The sequence below is a fragment of the Oryctolagus cuniculus genome, chromosome 11, assembly GCF_964237555.1.
Source record: "Oryctolagus cuniculus chromosome 11, mOryCun1.1, whole genome shotgun sequence".
In the NCBI taxonomy this organism is placed as follows: domain Eukaryota; kingdom Metazoa; phylum Chordata; class Mammalia; order Lagomorpha; family Leporidae; genus Oryctolagus; species Oryctolagus cuniculus.
In genome coordinates this window covers 58,583,323-58,598,729 of record NC_091442.1, presented here as the reverse complement: position 1 = coordinate 58,598,729, position 15,407 = coordinate 58,583,323, and the positions used below count along the sequence as shown (strand labels likewise).

Sequence of the window (15,407 nt, the reverse complement as noted above, 5' to 3'; positions counted from 1 at the left end):
AGCGATTCTTTTATTGGGGTGGGATCATACCTTGTTTCTTTTGTTTTTAATGTCACTCTTAGTACATAAGGTAAATACTTTTTAAATCATAGTCTTTCTGGCTATATATCTAGTTGTATATATAATTTTGGGGTGACCAGTTGCTAGCCTGACTTTTCTAAGTGAAGCAATAGCTATCTACTCCCAGATACTCTAATTGGCTGGGATAAAATGTGAGTTAGCTGTGTGAATCCAAGTATAGCCATCATTCACAGTCTGTGGAAGGAAAGGAAGTAGTATGTGTGCTTGTGTTGGGTTGGATTTTGTGGGTTTTTTTGCTGTGCGTGTGTGTTTTGGTAGGAAAACTTGGTGTTCAGAGGAACCTCATGTTATGAGAGCGGTAGCAGTATAGGACTGTTTAAGATAATTTTAATACTTAAATATTACTTGAGTAATAATATTTTTAAGGCTGATATTGATAAGGAATGGTAACATGTTATACATATGTGTTCAAATAAGATATAATAATTACATGATAGTCCATTCACCAAAATAGCAGAGATTTCCTTTTTTTCTAATTCATTTCAAATATTGAATCGTTAAGTTCTAGCAGTATGTTATTGAGAAGGAGATGAAATGTTTTGTGTGACCTCTAAAAAATATTTATTGAAGCCAGTGTTGGGGCACAGTGGGTTATGCTGCCCTCTGCAATGCCAGCATTCATATGAACACTGGTTTGTGTCCCAGCTGCTCTACTGATCCAGCTAACATGCCTGGGAAGACAGCAGAGGAAGGCCCATGTACCTGGGCCCCTGCACCCATGTGGGATTCCTGGATGGAATAGCAGACTCTTGGCTTTGGCCTGGCCCAACCCCAGCTGTTGCAGCCATTTGGGGAGTGAACTAGCAGATGGAAGAATGAGATCTCTCTCTCTCTCTCTCTCTCTTTCTGTAACTCTGCCTTTCAAGTAAATAGATAAATCTTAGTAAGTATTTATTGATGAGAGCTTTGTTTGGGTATAAAGGAGGCAGTTAATAAAATTCTCGTCGTCATACCTATGCTTTGGTATGAGTTACTTAAGAAGAAGAAACTATAGATGAAGATGATAGACCTCTTTAATGCATTGAATGCATAAGCAAGATGTAAACTTTGTAAGAAATCCTGTTTCTCCCCCACAAACACTGTTACTATTCTTCCTCTTCCTCTGAATCTGTATGAAACTAGTTGCTGCCCTCTTCCCCACACTGCTGAGCTGTGCTCTGATCTTGTTTTGGCATGTTCTTGTATTGAACTGTCTAGATAGAAATCCTCTCTGCTGCTTTATTTGAATTCTAGGAAGCCAGTAAGCAGGTGTGCTGCTCAGAGCCCTCTATGACACCCTCATAGCCTTCACAAAATTATGTTAACTTTCACTTTTCCTGCACCTGAGATATCCTGTTTGTAGGAAATATAAACTTTTCTGGGAAGGCCCTTTGTGTTTCATAGGGATGAGGGTGAAAATTAGAATAGGATGGCAGCCTTATTTGGACTTGAGAAATTAAAAAAAATTTTTTTTTGGTCTGTACTTTGTGCAAGTTACTTACAATCATTCCCAAATATAGCTGCACGTTAAGAATCGCCAGGGTGACCCTTTAAAAAACACAGCTTTTGGGGTGGGTGTGTGCTTGGGATGCCTGCATATTGGTGTGCCTGGTTAGAGTCCAACTACGCCACTTCTGATCCAGTTTCCTACTAATACATACTCTTGAGAGGCAGCAAATGATGGCTCAAGTACTTGGGTTCCTGCTACTCATGTGAGACCTGGATGAAATTCTGGGCTTCTGTGTTCTGCCTGGCATTTGAAGTGAAAACTAGCAGGTGGAAGATTCTTTCTCTCTTTCTCTCTCTCTGTCTCTGTCTCTCTGTCTCTCTGCCTTTCAAATAGATAATCTTTTTCTTAAGAAAAATAAATAAATAAAGGTACAGCTTTGTGGACCCATCCTTTTGAGATTCAGGTTTGCAGGTTTGAGTGAAGTCAGGAATATACATTTTTAAATACTCCTTGTCCTTCATTTCTTACGTACTTTGGCAAAGCCAGCATTCACCTCCCTTCAAAAGTTTTAGCTTCCCTCTGCTGACTTTTTGACATTTCTGCCAAGCTCTGCATCGCTTATCCTTAAAAGCAGCAGCTTCCTGGCTTTTAAGAGAGAGAGGTGGGGACTTTTAATAGAAACTTGGTTTCCGGGGGTCTCAAGTGTGAAGCCTTCATTTCCTCCACCTGCCTTGCTTTGTCCTACAATCAGCTAGAGCAAAACCGAGACGACCTCCTCTGGGGTTGAAGAGGAGTGGGGGTTGGGGAAAGAGCTTGATTTGGACAAGAGAAAGAAAAAATGAGCTAGTGAGTTGCAAGAGTATTTTATTCTTGGACTTCAAATCCTGTGACAATAAGAGAAGATACAGTTCCGTAGTTTCTAATTCTGGTGTAGCCTTAAAGTTCCTACTGCCCTACTGGCCCTAGAAGTTGATTCTGACCTCACTGTTGGAGATTGCTGAGAGTAGTTATATTGGGGAAGTGTGTGTGTGTGTGTGTGTGTGTAGTGTGCTGGAGTCTTTTTACCATGTATTGGCTAAGAGTAGGTAAGGTAGTTATATTGGGGGAGTGTGTGTGTGTGAACGTGAGGTGTGTTGGAGTCTTTTTTACCATGTATTGACTAAGTTATTCTTTGATAGTCTGATCTTTTAGTTTGTTTAGGCTCTGTGTATTGGTTTTTGGAATCAACCCATGTTCTGAGGTTTGGCTGGCATAAAAGCTCAGGAATAAAGAAATTCAGATGAATTTCAGAAACCAGGGCAGTGAGGTAACAGCTGTGTATTTAAGCATTGAAGTGTTTCTGAGAGGAAAACCATCAGTTGCTGTCATTCAACGTGAGAGTATGAAATTGGAAGCTCACTTACCCTGGAGTGTTTCATAACCTTTACCTCTAGGAAGTCAAGGCCATGTCATCATTAATCTACCATCGCCTGAAAGCCCCCAGGCTCTGCTTTTCATCCTGCCATCAGTCACGTGACAGAGATTCAGGAAAGTGACCATAAAGCTCTCTCTCTTTTTTGCCTCATTACCTTACATTCCCTTGGAAAGTCAGACTGGCTTGAGAGTTATTGTTATCCTAGTATGGCAGTTCATTTACAAAAGGCGGCAGTTAACTATTTTTGCAAAAATGTGACCATATTAGTTCACTGTCAGCCTTTCTTTCCTCTCCAGGGAAAAGACTTCTGAGGGAAAAAATAGTTGCAGTACCTGAGTTTCCCTGAAATGCCCCTTTCTACTTGCAAAGGTGTCTGTGACTAAATTTTTTAGATTGGAATTTCTGCCTCTCCCATGATGTAAGAAGAGATGATGAGTGAGGAGCTTGTTGCACTAACCAGGAACAAAGCCTGGCTTGCATAATTCTTTTGATCATTTCAGAGAATAGTGAAGATCCTTGTTTTTTGAATTCCAGTACTCTTGCTTTGCGTTCTTGGGAACTATTAAATTCAGATTCCTTAATTATGCTTTGGATCACTGTTTTGTTTCTGCTGATTTCTTTTTATGATCCAGAGTATCATTAGTAATAAAGTTGAAGAAGATAAATTTTAACACACAATTCAGGGGGTGCTAATTATGTCAGATTGGACTCCTTTTGGCAAAATGAATAGCCCTGGCACAGGCTTGGAGCAGCAGCCTTTATTCGTGATAAAATGATTAAGTTTTGAAAAATGTTGTATCGAATTTGAATCTTTTTTTTTTAAAAGACTTATTTATTTTAAGAGTTAGAGAGAGAGAGAGAGAGAGAGAGATCTTCCATCTGCTGCTTCACTCCCCAGATGGCTGTAACAGCTGGAACTGGGCCAGGCTGAAATCAGGAGCCAGGAGCTTCTTCCAGGTCTCCCATGTGGGTAGCAGGGACTGAAGCACTTGGACTATCTTCCACTACTTTTCCCAGGCCATTAGCAGGGATCTGAATTTAAAGTGGAGCAGCCAGAAGATAAACTGGCACTCATATGGGATGCCAGCATTACAGGTGGCGACTTTACCAACTACACCACAACACTGGGTCCTCGAATTTGAATCTTGAAGACACAGGTTTTGGAAGATAGAACTCCATTTTAGGTAGAGATGTTAACATTGGCACTCTGGTAAAAAAGAGGCAGTCACCTGAGAAAAATCTGCTGTGTTCAGCTGCTAATTGTTGCATCTGTTCTTCTACTTGGAACTTAATTCCAGACCATAACGTACTGTCTGTGCAATGTGGAAACCATTGCCAAGAGCCCTTAATTTAAAATCTCCACTTACAGCCTGGCATCTCTTTCCACTTTTTTTCTTTCTAAAGGCATTGGAGTATTTTTAAGGATTTATTTATTTGGCAGGTAGGATGACAGAGAAAGATATCTTAAAAAAAAAAAAAAAAAGATTTATTTGGGAGGCAGAATTACAGACAGATAGATGGAGAGACAGCGAGAGAAAGGTCTTTCATCTGCTGTTTCACTCCCCAAATGACCACAGTGGCCAGAACTGAGCTGATCCAAAGCCTAGGAGCCAGGGGCCTAAGCACTTGGACCATCTTCTGCTGCTTTCTCCGTCATTAGCAGGGAGCTAGATTGGAAGGAGAGCAGCTGGGACTTGAACCAGTGTCCATGTGGGATGCCAGCACCACAAGTGTGGAGGTATAACTCTTGTGTACAAAGAATTTTACACATATAATTTGTATCTTTGAGCAGCCTTGATTATTTTAATCTTTTCCTCAGGTGGGTATTGTTTTCATTATATTGCCTGAGGATTTTCTAAATGTAAAGAGAATTTTGAAAACCTGAGGATGTCTGCTAAAGGGGTTGGTTTGGAACTATATTTCATAATGGTTAAGTGATTCATGTGTATAATTGGTTTTATTAAATATAGATCATGATTTCTGTCCTGTTCTTGTATGTTCTCTCTTTTGTATAATTCTTTCTCATTTTATAAATGAACTTTTAAGAAGAAAAGCAAATGTGTGGATTATATATGCTGGAATTACTGTCACTGGCCAGCTAATTGACTTAATGTTTTAACTCTTGAAGAGTGAAAGGATGAGGCATGTGAAGTATAAAGATTAGCCTGTGTTTGGTCATTGAGTACAGGCTTCGCTTCTGATTTTTGGATGCGAATTGTATATTTTGAGTTTATATGTGGACACTTCAGAGTCAACCAGTTTTTTTGTTACGTAGGAATACATGGGAATAAAGATTTGTTAATTGAGGATTTGAGGAAGCACAGTGGGGAGGAATGGAGAAGGGAAAGGTTTGCAAATGCATGTGACACTGAGCTAGAGGGGTCAATGCTGCCTGCAGATGTACAACCCCATTTGTGCACTTGAGCATGGCCTGGGGGAGCATGGCCTGATGAATACAGAGAGAGATGCGTTTTGATTGAGGTAATTTCCCTCAGATGGGTCTCGCCATCTCATGAATCAAAACCTGTCAGCAAGGAGCTAAAGATGGAGTGAAGTTTATTGTACGGTTGTTTCCATGCGACACCGTCACGCTAGAAGGGTCAAGTGAGAGAGACCATTAGAACTCTGTTGATTTACTAGGCCTGTTGTGCACTTCCCTGCAGGGCAAAGAAGAGAGAGGCTAGAAGAGGGGAGCTGAGGGGTGCTGGGTGAGGAGAGAAGGGCGGGCTGTGGGGGTGGGGGCCACTGTGTTTTGTTCCCCCTCCCTAGAGCCCCTGGTGAGTTTGGAGCAGATGCTCTGCCTGGATCTCCAGGAGAGGCACCAGAGGTCTGATTCAGAAGGGAAAGTCATGGAGAAGTCTCGCATATTTGCCTCAGTGGCGAGAGAAGTATATCCCTCCTCCCTTCTTTCCCTGTTCCTTGTTCTTTCCTCACCTTTGAGTTTAAAGGAAATACAGAAAATTTTTTTAAGGATTTTATTTAAAAGATTTATTTATTTGAAAGGCAGAGTTAGAAGGAAAGACAGATCTTCCATCCACTGGTTCAATCCCCAAATAGTTGCAGTGGCTAGCATTGGACTAGGCCAAAGCCAGAAGCAAAGAGCTTCATCCGGGTCTCCCACATGGGTTCAGGGGCCCAAGGATTTGGGCCATCCTCTGCTGCTTTCCCAGGTGCATTAGCAGCGAGGTGAATTGGAAGTGGAGCTGCCAAGACTCTAACCAGCACCCATGTGGGATGTCAGCATCGTAGGCGGTGCCGTGGCTTAACCTGCTACGCCATAGCGCCGGCCTCAGAAAATTTAATTTAGAATCCAAACTCCCCTTTTCAGGGTATAACTAAATAAGGATCCAGGAGAAAGACTGTCCTGCACATTTCAGATGGACTTAGCAGTGACCTCAGAGTTTGTGTTGAGATAATGGCTGGGATTCAGAAGTAGCATCTCTGTGATCTGAACTTGCTGAAACACTCCCACCACTGAGTTGAATGGAACAAAATTCGTAGAGAAAGGTAAACATAATGTGGTCTAGATGTGCCTTTGCCCAAGAAGGGATGCTCCTTTTATTCTCCCTGGAGTTTTTCCTACTTAGCTAGGAGACTTAGTGGAATAGAGGTAGATCTTCTCTTTTTTTTTTTTTTTTTTTTTTGACAGGCAGAGTGGACAGTGAGAGAGAGAAAGGTCTTCCTTTGCCGTTGGTTCACCCTCCAAGGGCTGCCGCGGCCGGCGCACCGCGCTGATCCGATGGCAGGAGCCAGGAGCCAGGTGCTTTTCCTGGTCTCCCATGGGGTGCAGGGCCCAAGCACCTGGGCCATCCTCCACTGCACTCCCTGGCCACAGCAGAGAGCTGGCCTGGAAGAGGGGCAACCGGGACAGAATCCGGCGCCCCGACCGGGACTAGAACCCGGTGTGCCAGCGCTGCAAGGCGGAGGATTAGCCTAGTGAGCCGCGGCGCCGGCCGAGGTAGATCTTCTAAAATATTCTAGAATTTCTTATGTTGAAATCTCCGGGTGTATTATTTACATTTCTCTTAGTGGTAGTAGATAAAATCAAGACAATTTCCCCCTTGACTTTGGTAGTGAAAAATATAGTGGGGCTTATGTTTGTTGAAAATATTCTTGTGTGGTTGTTTTTTGTGTTTTTTTTTTTTTAAAGATTTATTTATTTGAGAGGTAGAGTTATAGACAGAGAGAGGGAGAGACAGAGAGAAAGGTCTTCATCTGCTGGTTCACTCCCCAAATTCTATCAATGGCCAAAACTGGGCAAATCTGAATCTAGGAGCCAGGATCTTCTTATAGGTCTCTCCACGCCAGTGCAGGAGCCCAAGCACTTGGGACATTTTCTACTGCTTGCCCCATATCCTGGATTTCAACCTGAATCTACCATTTACTATTTGTAAAACTTTGGACAAGTTACTTAATAAGCCTCAGGGCCAGCATTGTGGCATAGCAGGTAAAGCTGCCCCGTGTTGCTGGTGTCCCATATGGGTGCCAGTTTGAGACCCAGCTGCTCTAGCTCTCTGCTATGGCCTGGGAAAGCAGTAGAAGATAGCCCAAGTGCTTGGGCCATTGTGGCCATTTGGGGAATGAACCAGCCTGTAACTGCTTTTCAAAATGAACGAATAAATCTTTAAAAAATAAAAAATGAAAAAAACTAAGCCTCAGTTTCCATATTTATGAAATGAACATAATCATTGTACCTACTTCACTCATAAAATTATTATAAGAAGAAAAGGAGATATTATTGCATGTAGAGAAATCAGCACAGTACCAGGGATGTGATAGATGCTCCACTGTTGGTGATTGTAATATTATTATTTTACTTTATGATTATTAAGGACCAGGTTGCTTTTTTCTTCTAATCTAGCTTAGTGGTTTTTTCTTTTTAAGATTTATTTTCTTTTTATTTGAAAGGCAGAGTTAGAGAGAAGGAGACTCAGAGATTATCCACTGGTTCACTTGCCAAATGGCCCCAACTACTGGGGCTGGGCCAGGCTGAAGCCAAGAGCCAGACACTTCACCCAGGTTTACCACATGGGTGCAGGGGCTCAAGCAGTTGGGCCATTCTCTGCTGCTTTCCCAGGTACATTTACAGGGAGCTGGATTGGAGTAGAGTAACCAGGACTTGAACTGGTGCCATACAGGATGCCAGCATTGCAGGCAGCTTTACTTGTTGTGTTACAGTGCCAGCCTGTGCTTTTTTCTTCTTTAAAGATGTATTAATTGGGCCGGCGCCGCAGCTCAATAGGCTAATCCTCTGCCTTGCGGTGCCAGCACACTGGGTTCTAGCCCCAGTCGGGGCGCCGGATTCTGTCTCGGTTGCCCCTCTTCCAGGCCAGCTCTCTGCTGTGGTCCGGGAGTGCAGTGGAGGATGGCCCAAGTGCTTGGGCCCTGCACCCCATGGGAGACCAGGAGAAGCACCTGGCTCCTGTCCTCGGATCAGTGCAGTGCGCTGACCGCAATGCACCAGTCGCGGCAGCCATTGGAGGGTGAACCAACGGCAAAAGAAGACCTTTCTCTTTCTCTCTCTCTCTCTCTCTCACTGTCCATTCTGCCTGTCAAAAAAATAAATAAATAGAAAGAAAGATGTATTAATTGGGGTCGGTGCTGTGGTAAAGCTACCGCCTGCAGTGCTGGTATCCCATATGGATGCCAGTTCAAGTCCCAGCTGCTCCACTTCCAATCCAGCTATCTGTATGGCCTGGGAAAGCAGTAGAAGATGGCCCAAGTCCTTGGACCCCTGTACCCACCTGGGAAATCTAGAAGAAGCTCCTGCCTCCTGACTTCATATCGGTGCAACTCCAGCCGTTTCGGCCAACTGGTGAATGAATCAGTGGATGGAGGGCCTCTCTCTCTCTCCCCCCTCTCTCTCTGCCCCTGCCCCTGCCCCTTCCTCTCTCTGCCTCTCTTCGCCTCTCTTCTCTCTGTGTAACTGACTTTCAAATAAGTAAATCTTAGGGGCTGGCACTGTTGGGTAGCGGGTAAAGCCGCCACCTGCAGTGCTGGCATCCCATATACGCACCGGTTCGAGTCCTGGCTGCTCCACTTCCAATCCAGCTCTCTGCTATGGCCTGGGAAAGCAGTAGAAGATGGCTCAAGTCCTGGGACTCCTACAGCCACGTGGGAGACCTGGAAGAAGCTCCTGGCTTTGGATTGGCACAGCTCCAGCCATTGCAGCCAGTTGGGGAGTAAACCAGTGGATGAAAGACCGCTCGCTCCCTCTCTCTCTCTCTCTGCCTCTCCTTCTCTCTGTGTAACTCTGACTTTCAAATAAATAAATAAATCTTTTTTTTTTTTTTTTTTTTTTTTTTGACAGGCAGAGTGGACAGTGAGAGACAGAGACAGAGAGAAAGGTCTTCCTTTGCCGTTGGTTCATCCTCCAATGGCCGCCGCGGCTGGTGCGCTGCGGCTGGCGCACCGCGCCTATCCGAAGCCAGGAGCCAGGTGCTTCTCCTGGTCTCCCATGGGGTGCAGGGCCCAAGCACTTGGGCCATCCTCCACTGCACTCCCGGGCCATAGCAGAGGGCTGGCCTGGAAAAGGGGCAACCAGGACAGAATCCGGCACCCTGACTGGGACTAGAACCCAGTGTGCCGGCGCCGCAAGGCAGAGGATTAGCCTACTGAGCCACGGCGCCGGCCTAAATAAATCTTTTTTAAAAAAACTTAAAACACGATGTATTAATTTATTTGAAAGGCAGAGTCACAAAGAGAGGGAGAGACATAGAGCAAGATATTCCACCTGCTGGTATACTCCCCAAAATGGTCACAACAGCTGGAACTGGGCCGGGCCAAAACTGGGAGCCAGAAGCTCCTTCCAATTCTCCTACATGGGCAGTAGGGGCCCAGATACTTGGGCCATCTTCTGCTTTCCCAGGCGCATTAGCAGGGAGCTGGGTCAGAAGAGGAACATCTGGGACTTCAACCAGCACCCAGATAGGGTGCTGGCATCTCAGGTAGCAGCATAATCTGCTGCGCCACAACTCCGTCCGTAGCTTAGTGTTTTATAATAGTTTGGGTTACATTAATTGCACCACCTCTATGAATTTGTTGTTGGTTATAATGGAAAATGTCAAAAAATTTTCTAGGCAATAGTTTATTATAGTAATATGTTGTGCCTTTATAGCTCAAATGTAGAGTTCCTCAGTCTTTCATAGCCATCAGCCTTTCGTAGCTCCCTCCTACTCACTAGAAAGCAAGTGCAGCAAAAAGGGAAACAACATACATCAAAGTGCTGTTGCCTGCTATGTTCATAGAGCTGAACTGTTCAAACAATTTGAACACAGAAAGCTGCATAGCTATCCTGCTTTTGACTGTAGAGGTGGCTATGTAGTTCTAGGGACAAAGACAGTTACTTCATTAGGATTTGAGAGTACAGGTATTGAAAAAATTTCTGTATTTTTGTAAGTCTCTTGACTGCTTTTGCTTTGAGCTGGCCTTTTGGGTTACTTTTTATAAGTAAAGAAACTGTTCTTGCCCTTGCTGAGGATGTCTAGGGAACAGAGGGTCACTTGAGATTATAAAAGGGTGGAATCTTTATATAGATGGTGCCAAGTTTTAGAAAAATCCTTTGCAGGGGAAGAACACTTGGAGAGCCTACCTGATGTCTATTATTTACTAGTCCTGGAGCAGAGCTTTTGTTGTTATGTTGTTAATATCTACTTACTTTTTTTTTTTTATTGATTTATTTTATTTATTTGAAAGACAGTTACAGAGAGAGGTAGAGACAGAGAGAGAGGACTTCCATCCGCTGGTTCACTCCCCAGATGGACGCAATGGCTGGAGCTGCATCAATCCGAATCCAGGAGCTAGGAGTTTCTTCTGGGTCCCCCACGTGGGTGCAGAGGCCCAAGGACTTGAGCCATCTTCTTCTGATTTCCTAGGCCACAGCAGAGAGCTGGATTGGAAGTGGAGCGGCCGGGACTCGAACTGGTGCCTATATGGGATGCTGGCACTGCAGGCGGCAGCTTTACCTACTACACCACAGCACCATCCCGGGGCAGAGCTTTTGATTCTGCTAACTAGATATGATGGGAATATGAAGAAGAAGAAAATAAAGTGGGTTAAAGTGATAAGGTTTAGGGCCTCATGAGATACTTATATGAGACAATATTAAATGTGAATACTAGTTCAACCTTTAATACAGCTATATGAGAATGGCTAGCTCCAACTCATAGTAAGCTAAAAGTCTCCCCAGTTAACCAGGCAGGTATTGAGTCTCATCAATTCCTGGAAAAGAACCAGAATATCTCTCTCTTACAGAGATGGCTACAGCTGTCACTTTGACTAAGGTTTTGTGAACATAATTTGTAACTATTCAGAGACTTTTAAGATTTTGCTGGATGTTTTCAGGCAAACACCTGACTTTTTTAGAAATACCCCTCTGGGGCCTGTGCTGTGGCACAGTGGATTAAATCCCCAGCCTGCAGTGCCAGCATCCTATATGGGTGCTGGTTTGAATCCTGGCTGCTCCTCTTCTAATCCAGCTCTCTGCTATGGCCTGGGAAAGCAGTAGAAGATGGCCAAGTCCTTGAGCCCCTGCACCTGTGTGGGAGACCTGGAAGAAGCTTTTTGTTCCTGGCTTCGGATCAGCTCAGCTCTGGCCGTTGTGGCCATCTGGGGAGTGAACCAGCGGAATGGAAGACCTCTCTCTGGCTCTATCTCTGTAACTCTGTCTTTCAAATAAATAAAATAATTCTTTAAAAAACAAACAAACAAACAAACAAACAAAAAAACACTCCTCTTGTGGCCGCTGCTGTGGTACATTGGGTTAAAGTCCTGGCTGCTTCACTTCCAATCCAACTCCCTGCTAGTGCTCCTGGGAAGGCAGCAGAGGATGGCCTAGGTCCTTGGGACCCTGTACCCATGTGGGAGACCTGGAGGAAGCTTCTGGCTCCTGGCTTCAGCCTTGCCCAGCCCCAGTTCTTGCGGCGATTTGGGGAGGGAACCAATGGATGAAAAGATTCTCTCTCTGCCTCTCAAATAAATAAAATAAATCTTTAAAAAAGAAAAGAAAAGGAAAACCTCTCTGGCCCTCTTCTTTTCCTTAGAAAGTAAATGGAATTCGTAAGTAGTGTTCATTGAATAGTTTGGGTGCTTACTACCAACCTATTCTCTGTAGGTGCTACTCAGTGAAACCTCAGTTTTTCATATCTCTGAACTACAAACACTTTTTGAACACAGAAAATTGTTTTGTGGATATTGTTTACTGTTTCTTCATTCTACTTATCTTATGAGCATTGAGGACGTACTTATAATTAAGATTTTAATTATTCTGGATAAGTATACTGTGTGATGTTTATTCAATTTATTATCTTTCTCTTCTATTTGTGCAGTCCTTAGTTGCTGGCATAAGATGGGCTTGCATATTGATGCCATTCTTAAAATTTCATTCTCTTACTTTGTGAAAAGTGGCTAGCTTTTTTTTTTTGTTTTGCTTTATTAAAGATTTGTTTATTTATTTGAAAGCAGAGTGAGAGACAGATCTTCCATCTGCTGGTGTGCTCCTCAAATGCCTGTGATAACTAGGGAAAGGCCAAGCTGAAGCCAAAAACTCCATCCAGGCCTTCCAGACATACTAGCAGGAAGCTGGATCTAAAATAGCACTCTGATATGAGATATGAGTGTCTCAAGTGGCAGCTTAGCCCAGCCTGCTGGCTTGTGTTAATAGTTTTATTTTTCCCTGAACAGTCTGAAGATGATGAGAAGCTGAAAAAGAGGAAGGAGCGATTTGGAATTGTCACAAGTTCAGCTGGCACCGGAACGACAGAGGATACAGAGGTAAAATATATCTAGGATGTTTTAATACAGGCTTTTGAAGGGAAGTGAGTGAATAAATTGGAGAAACATCTGTTTTCCCCTAGCCTACTTTTTTATCATTATTATTATTTTAAATTTATTTTCATCTGTTTGAAAAGCAATGAGAACGATATCTCCCATTCTCCAGTACACTGCTCAAATGCCCACAACAGCCAGGACTGGGCCAGACTGAAGCCAGGAGCTCAGGACTCCATCTGGGTTTCCCATGTGAGTTGTAAAGGCCCAAACCCTTGAGCAATCATCTGCTGCATCCCATGAGGCATCAACAGGAAGGTGAGGTAGAAGCAGAGTAGCAGGGGCTCATATGGAAGTCTAACAGGGGATGCAGGCATCTAGGTGGTGGCTTAACCCTCTTAACCACAACACCTGCCCCGCAGAATACTTCTTAAGTGCTCAAATAATTGGATATTTTACCTTTTCCTTGATAGTTTTTTCCTGAAGTGTATCCACACCTATTTTTTTTCTGAAGTATCCACGCCTAATTCCATCAGCCTACTTAATTCAGTATTAGAGTCTGTTAACCTACTAGCAAAGAGCATACCATTTAGAATCAAGTAGGCTTGGTTTTAAAAAGTAGCTCTGCTGCTTAGTATTACTTACTAAGTTATGGTACTTTCCTGAACCTCATTTTTGTCATCTGGGAAGTGGTTTTTTAAGAATGGAATAAAATGATTTTATGTCAAATGGGATGGTTCTGCTTGGAATGAGGCCTGTCATTTTGTAAGTATTATGGTAGTTTCTCTTACTATTATCTGCTGGATGTGTTTGCTTTGATCATTTAATGAAGGCCATCTCCAACCCAGACACACTTTAGTTGTGCCTAACTCCTCTCTGGAATGGGACCATGGACTCAAATGAAACTTCTTGTTCCTATCATTTTGTTTACTAAGTGTTTCTCAAGATAAAAGAGTTTTTGTTTGTTTTTATTTATTTATTTAAAAGTCAGAGTTACACAGAGAGAAGGAGAGGCAGAGAGACAGAGAGAGTGGTCTTCCCATTGGCTGGTTCACTCCCTAATTGGCCGCAACGGCCAGAGCTGTGCCAATCTGAAGCCAGGAGCTTCCTCCAAGTCTTCCCACGTGGGTGCAGGGCCCCAAGGACTTGGGCCATCTTCTCCTGCTTTCCCAGGCCATAGCAGAGAGCTGGATTGGAAGTGGAGCAGCCAGGACTCAATCCGGCACCCATCTGGGATGTCGGTACTGCAGGTGGCAGCTTTACTCACCATGCCACAGCACTGGCCCACCAAGAGTTTGTTTTTAAGACTGGTGTTCATCTCTATCTCAGCTTGCCCTGGGGTAACTAGCTCACTGAGATTGATCATGACATCTTTGGTTTGCTGATATGAGATTATATATATTGGAACCCAGGTGTCCCCTGAGAAATTCATAAAGAGTGATTGAAATCATGTTAAAATAATGTTGGGGCCAGTGCTGTAGCATAGTGGGTAAAGCCGCTGCCTATAGTGCTGGCATCCCATATGGGCACAAGTTCAAGTCCCAGCTGCTCCTCTTCTGATCTAGCTTTCTGCTATGGCGTGGGAAGGCAGTGGAAGATGGCCTAAGTGCTTGGGCCCCTGCACCACGTGGGAGACCCAGAAGAGGCTCCTGTCTCCTGGTGTTGGATAGGCCCAGCTCTGGCCATTGCAGCCATTTGGGGTGTGAACCAGTGGATGGGAGACCTCTCTCCTCTCTCTCTCTCTCTGGCTGCCTCTGCCTCTCTGTGACCCTGCCTTTCAAATAAATAAATCTTTTTTTTTAATTAATGTTTTTAGAATTAAAGATTCTTGGGAGACAAAGAATTTGGAATGTTTTCTTCCATTTAATCCAAATGCGCTCCTCTCCATCTACCTCTGAAGATAATCTCTAAAAATTATTACCTTATGTATTCAAAGTCTTGTAAAACTTCTTAATGGATAAATAGCAGAGTCATTCTTACAAATATACCCTGAGGCCGGCGCCACAGCTCAATAGGCTTATCCTCCGCCTGCGACAACAGCACACCGGGTTCTAGTCCAGGTCAGGGCGCTGGATTCTGTCCCGGTTGCCCCTCTTCCAGGCCAGCTCTCTGCTGTGGCCCGGGAAGGCAGTGGAGGATGGGCCAGGTGCTTGGGCCCTGCACCCCATGGGAGACCAGGATAAGTACCTGGCTCCTGCCGGATCAGCGCGGTGCGCCAGCCGCAGCGCACCAGTCGTGGCAGCCATTGGAGGGTGAACCAACAGCAAAAGGAAGACCTCTCTCTTTCACTGTCCACTCTGCCTGTCAAAAAAAAAATATATATATATATATGTATGTATGTATGTATGTATGTATACACATACACCCTGAAATTTAGAGTCAGATAAGTTTATGTTCCCATTAGGAAAAATTAAAGGAGTTGATGAGTTGATATTATTTGTGCTGTTGGAAACAAAATGCTGTCTGTTGTTAAGTATCTGCTTACTAACTGACTTAGCAGGTGGAGCTTAAAGTAAACTTAAGCTTGTTTTAATTCTGGTTAAAATTACTCTTTCCTTGCAGAAGAAATGTTTGTTAAATTAGGCATGTTTACTCTGTGGATAGATTTGGCTTCCCCAAGTTGAAGATGAGGATGTTGTTGGGTGGCAAGAAAGAGTGTCTTTAATTGGGACCATCAGTTTATGGAAGGAAGTAGTCATTTCTGAGGCAGATGGAGTT

At 43.8% G+C, this 15,407-nt stretch overlaps 1 protein-coding gene across 6 annotated transcripts in view; it reads left to right on the top strand.

Moving 5' to 3' along the window:
* SARNP (SAP domain containing ribonucleoprotein) overlaps nt 1–15,407 on the top strand; it is a 62,220-nt gene that overhangs the window by 44,687 nt on the left and 2,126 nt on the right. For all 6 annotated transcript variants that reach the window (XM_051832845.2, XM_070052356.1, XM_070052355.1 and 3 more), the window contains one exon: nt 12,606–12,695. In XM_051832845.2, the coding sequence (XP_051688805.1) occupies nt 12,606–12,695 (90 nt within the window). The remainder of the gene's footprint in view (nt 1–12,605; nt 12,696–15,407) is intronic.